We start from the raw sequence: 6,000 nt of genomic DNA, 5'->3' as shown, positions 1-6,000 counted from the left end.
GGGGAGATGATAGCAAAGCAAACATTATCTGTCTTGTTCTGTTTTCCTAGTATATTTCCCACCAGTTAGACAAACATCACTTTGAGGAGTTGTGAGTTTGAAACTCATTTCAGGGCACATTGCTTTGTTTCTTTCCCACTCCAGATTACAGGACCTGATAATAAAGGAATTTATAAAGGAGACAGAGAGTCAAGCGGGAAATACACTTTTGCAGCTCACATGGATGGAACTTACAAGTTTTGTTTTAGCAACAGAATGTCCACCATGACTCCCAAGATAGTGATGTTCACTATTGATATTGGAGAAGCTCCAAAGGGCCAGGACATGGAAACAGAAGGTATGGAGAACCCTAGAAAGGGAATATTTACATGATGCTCTTTTGTTTGAGGGGAAGAGTCTGACTTGATTAGCAAAGCCTTTTGCCCTTCTGAATAGAACTCTTGCTTGGTTAAGTCCTCTTTGACATTCTTTTCATCATCTACATTGGAAGGGTTATTTTGTGAACTAGCAGAAATGAAATTAAGCACTTATTAAATCTTACTCTCCCCTCTCCCCCAGCAGAAAATTTGCTTTTTGAAAGCCAATTTTTTTCTAGTCAGTTCCAAGTAATCAGTTTTTGTTATCACCATGTAGGATACTTCTTGAATTATTTGTTCTTCTATTACTATTCTAATACTGGTCTGACCTTTTTGTATATATATACATATATATATATATATATATGCCTAGTTTATCTGCAGCTCTTTGTTGGGTGCCTGTGTTTATCTCTTCCGCTTTTCTTTAGGTGGAGGAGATACCTGGGATGGTATGTGGATTGCTTTTTGACAGCTCATTAGCCTCCTGTCTTTTGCATTCATTCATTGACTAATGTCTAATTTGTGCTTCTCTTTTTTTTCTAACCTCAGTTTGTTGGCATGAGAATGTTTTTCCCTCTCTTTTTTCCCCTTTAAATTAAAAACAAAACAAAACAAAAACCCTATACACGATTATGTTTAAATATTATTTATAGTTTTTTTTTGTTAACAGACATGGTTATGCATCTTTTAGTTTATCTTAAATTGTATTATTTGGAACATAAATCATTTACCATTTATTAGTGTTTTATTTTAAGATTAACGAGGGAGGTATAAGTAAACATAAATCAGTTAGTTTACAGCCTGATTGAAGTTGACTTGCTGTTTCAGTGACAATAAGATGTGTGTGAAGTTTTTATGGGCTTGCTCTAACATGATTAAAACTTTTTCCCCTTTAACTTTGAGACCTGGTTGAATCAAAAATATAAGCCCAGGTATTTGCAATGTCTTCATACATCACAGAGAGGCCCTTCTATGGCTATGTTTCAGCAAAAATCTATTCTAACCATTATCAGTTATCAGTTATTACTGTTTGAACTGCCCAACAGTGAGATCTAGAGTGGTCCTGGTGCATTAGATGGGAGATAGAAACCAGTCTTCTGACAACTGAGGCTCCCATTCTAATGGAAAATTATTGTGCATGTAGATAAGTTAGGCATAGGCTGTTTTTTTTTTTTTCCAGCATGTCTCAAAACTATTAGCACGATTACCTTTGCTCTGTTATGGAGTAATCAGTAGGAATGGCAAGAGATTGTGACAAGGGTGAAATGTCTCATTTTGAATCTCTTGAAGGTCAGTATTAGTTGATTGATTTTTGTCAGACAGTAGCAGACTGTCTGAAATTTGTATGTTTATTCTTCAGAACTTTATTTTCATGGTACAGGTCTGTCTGATCTCCAGTAAGAGGTATGGGTTTGAAAGTCTTTGTCTTTCCTCTTCATCTTGTTGGAAGATGGCCCTGTATAAGTAGTTTGGATGTTTTGGCTGATGAATGTAAACAGTGAATTGTTCTAAAATAATCCTTTAACATAAGAGCTTAAACCCTTGCTTTTGCTTGTTAATGGTGATGAATGATAGCTGCCAAATCAAGCCTTCCTTTTAAAGGTTCCATGTAGTGCACTGGACTCTTTGAGCAAAGCCTGTGAAAAGGGTCTGATTTGGAGTCCAGCTCCACATTATTGCGTGGCTGGCATCTGCCCCCCTAACAACACATTTATTATCTATTGTCTCTTCTATCCTGTTAGGGTGATTGGGCATTCAAGCTCTGCCCTGTTGGATCTTATATTTCCATGCAGAGATTCCCCCAAAATGCTCATTTTTTAAAATAGTTTGCTTTTTTACTTTATTGATTTTTAATCATAAAATCGCACTACCTGGAAGCAAGTAGTTTTTTTTCCCTTCAGAACTGATGTTAATACATAAAACCCATGTTCATTCTTGATAAAAAAAAAAGTGTTCCTGGCTGAAAAATCTGAGAATCTGTCTCTTATTTTAAGTGGTTATTATCCACTGTATTATAGAGGAGTGTGAGAGGTTATTTTAGTCTTCCCCAAATAGACCATATTGCAGGTTTTTGCTCTTATTAGAGTTAGCTCTTAACTTTAAATACTGAAACTTTTAAGGTATGGAGGATATTTGAATTAAATATTATTTAAAAAAGCAAATGTATATTCTGGGATTTTTGATATTTTTTTCTCTTTATTGAATAGCAGTTGCCAAAAAAGGTTATATTTATTTGAATTCTATAACATTTAAGTTGTTACCCTCCCCATTGAGTCCTTTTCCTTTTCTTTGCATTCTTTTGTTAGCCCTCTTTAACATCCATTTAAAAGTAAATCCAAAAAAAAAAATCAAAGGAAGAAGTCAGTTATGAAAACCTTCTATTGGTAAGCATTTTATAGTCTGATTCCCTCCCTCAGCGCTCTCCAAAGAGATTTCTTTTGACTAAATGTCTCTGCTTTTAGGTCATTCTGTGAAAATTAAGTCATCCTCAGGAAAGTCTAGTCCTCATCCAAGATGAGATGTAGAGTTTTTCAAAGTGTTCCTGAAGTTGTGTGATTCTTCTTGTCTTTCTAGAAGAAGTATTTTCTACTTTTGTAAGCTCCTGTTCTTTCGAACTGCCAGAAAGAAGTCTGTTCTCATTTTTCTTTCCATCCTTCCCCATACTAGCTCATCAGAACAAGCTGGAAGAGATGATTAATGAGCTCGCTGTGGCGATGACAGCAGTAAAGCATGAACAGGAATACATGGAAGTCCGGGAGAGAATACACAGAGCAAGTAAGTGGGGACAGTTACTCTGGCTTAAGTTCTTGGTTACTGAGGAGTTCTTATTCTCCCAAGAATGTCATAAATCCAGGGGAGTCACCCCCCCCCCAAGGCAATGTTTGCTGAGTAGTCAGTATATTTCCCATCTCCTTTTAAATGATCTAATGTGTGTGCTGAGAAGGGAGCCCAAGGTAATTTTGAAGCTCATACAAGCCAAGGGAAAGTATAGGTGTTCCTTCACCTAAAAATGGGGGAAACAAGGGTCTCTCAGGGAGGAGGCACCTTCTCTTTTCAAGGGGAAGATTTATTCAGTTTGCAGCAATCAACTTAGGAATTTTTAGGATACCAGTTGCTTTTGAAATCTGGTGTGGCATGAGGATCAAGGATCAATCAGATTTGTCTGGGTGATCTTGAGAAGAGTGGGGGGCTAGCAGGTTTCCCTGGAGTCAAACTCCAAGAATTTTCCCAAAGAAAAGAGCAAAGACTGGATAGAGGTAGTTCTTTCCCTTCTAGAGTTCTCCTTGTTCTCTCCCTGATCTGAGACTGGAATTGGTAGAACCTGGTAGTATGTGGCCACTCCTACCTTGATCTCCAGCAGACCATTCTCTAAGAAATGAGATGGATCTTGAGGAAAGAAACATGTTCTAACTTTCTCACAGATGTATTGGGAGGGTCAGATGCAATGATTTCTATAATATGCTTAAGTTACTCACTGGAGGGTTTACTCTCCAAGGATGTAGAAACTCTGGTGATTACTTTAATCCATGGCTCTTTAGTGCAGCACATGTGTGGACACATCTGCCATATCTCTGAATCCTTATCTATAAAATGAAGATGATTCCTTTTAATATTCCAAGGACCTCTCGTGTAGCTTGTTTGTTCAGGTGGCTGGAAGAAAAACACAAAAGCCTACATTTTTCTAAGCCCTTTTCTAGTATATTGATTGGTGGCTATAAAAATCAGGACTATTGATGCTGCTTTTTAAAAAATTCAATGATTCTTGTTCTTTTTTTTTCCCCAAATAGTTAATGACAACACAAACAGCAGAGTGGTCCTCTGGTCCTTCTTTGAAGCTCTCGTATTAGTTGCCATGACATTGGGACAGATCTACTACCTGAAGAGATTTTTTGAAGTTCGGAGGGTTGTCTGAGGAGGCTTTCCTGATGGTCCCAAACTCCCAGTTCACTGTTTACCAAACATCTCGGTCACAACAATGTCACATAGTTTCTAAGCTTTCGTTTTCTCTTTGCTTCTCTTTCTTCCTCACAAATAGGTTTTGAAAATACACCTTCTTAGCAAGGCTGTCCTTACAACTTTGACACTCAATTGGCATAACTTCTCATTTGAAATCTGCCTTCAACACACAGGGCATTCCAGAGCTCCAACACCATAAATGAAGTGTGATCTAGTCACATTTGTTTGTCCTGTTTTTCTTTGGTTTTCACAATGAAATACAGTTTGTTCATAATACAGCACCAAGGCAAATACAGTCTTTTACTAAAAATGATTGTACATGTCTTTGGATCTCTAAACCTGCTGCAAAAAAAAAAAATTCAGTTCTGTGAAGTTCTAAGGAACGACAGATATTAAATCATTCAAAACTGTCCCGCTACTAAGGGATAGAACCATTTGAACTTGTGGCACATGCTGTCATAACTGGGTACTTGTATTTCATTTAGGGTAGTTTTTTGATAAACCCACAAACTATAATCTCCTCTAAAGAAAATGGGAATGTTCATTAGGGTAGACCCCAGGACTTGGCCATTTGTATTAAAGTATAGAACAGATGGCTAACCAAGCAGTTTTGGTTTTTGCCTGACACTTGTGTCAAGCCAAGACTGGAGGCTGTTTTCAGCCAGTGGTGGTGGTGAACTGGTCTAATAAAACTGGCATGTTCAGCTCTCTCCTTCACTCCTGTGTTGGCACTTAAAACATACAGATTAATGTAAGTTGGGAAAAATCTGGATTCCTGATGCCAAAGGATTAAAGTTCCCCTCTGGGGTGTTATTGATATCTTATACAGCCACCATTTATTTGATCAGAAACAGTGGTATTTTGGGCCACTGTCTAGCTAAAGAGGACTGAGTATCATTCTCAGTACTAGGGTTTTTTTTTTTTTCCCCTCTCCTTGTCTTTCATTTTAGGCACATGTGAATTTTGTTTTGTATGAAAAATGACTTTTTCTTGGTCTCTGATGATAGGTTAAAAATTGAAGCATCTGCTTATGGTGTGGGGCTGATCAAGGATTATGTTGTGACTGATGTATATTAGTTACTTGTACTTTTTTTGATCTTTGCAAAGGGGGAAACTACAAGTAACGAGTTTTGTACTATTAATTTAAAATTTGTTACAGGTTTTCATGTTCAGAGTAAAAAGTTTTTGACTTTGGGCAAAAGCCTTGCAGCAGTTTATTAATAAGGTGAGAGTTTTTTCACCTTAGTTGTAACTGTTGAATGCCAATTTTATTGCGTGTAAAAACATTTCAAATTTAAATTCACAAATGTAATTAAAATTGGATGTGTATCTAATTTGACCCAGGTCCAGTAAATAAACAGTTCTTTAAAAAAAAAAGAATCCTTAGTGTCTGGGGTTCAGTTATTTTATTGCTATCCCATTCACCTCTAGTGTCTCATTCCACTCTGGATGGTAGTGGTGGTGGGTGTGACAATCTGGGTTCTGAAGGCTCCAGTTCTGGCAGATCCATCTCCCTGGAAAGAGTTCAGGGTTGGACCTAGTGATAGAAACTCTTTCCACTCACTTCATTGAGTGCCTTAGTTCTTACAGTGACCATGGTCACTCTTCATGACAGCTTCCTATTGTAGCAGAGTTATGGTCTCCAGTGATTTACCCTGCTGATGAAATTGGAACCCTTGAAGGGCTG

General features: G+C 37.4%; 1 protein-coding gene across 2 annotated transcripts in view; it reads left to right on the top strand.

Moving 5' to 3' along the window:
* Positions 1-5,690, top strand: part of TMED2 (transmembrane p24 trafficking protein 2) — a 7,932-nt gene extending 2,242 nt beyond the window's left edge. The window contains exons 2-5 of one of the 2 annotated variants that reach the window (XM_074205430.1): positions 145-337; positions 785-805; positions 3,024-3,131; positions 4,145-5,690. In XM_074205430.1, the coding sequence (XP_074061531.1) occupies positions 145-337; positions 785-805; positions 3,024-3,131; positions 4,145-4,269 (447 nt within the window). In that variant the 3' untranslated portion in view covers positions 4,270-5,690. The remainder of the gene's footprint in view (positions 1-144; positions 338-784; positions 806-3,023; positions 3,132-4,144) is intronic. The other variant, XM_074205431.1, reaches the window with a different exon arrangement.
* Positions 5,691-6,000: the final 310 nt, after the last annotated feature.

This window comes from Macrotis lagotis, chromosome X, assembly GCF_037893015.1.
Source record: "Macrotis lagotis isolate mMagLag1 chromosome X, bilby.v1.9.chrom.fasta, whole genome shotgun sequence".
NCBI lineage: Eukaryota > Metazoa > Chordata > Mammalia > Peramelemorphia > Peramelidae > Macrotis > Macrotis lagotis.
Note: the sequence above shows the minus strand (reverse complement) of the source record. Positions and strands in the feature narration are given on the sequence as shown.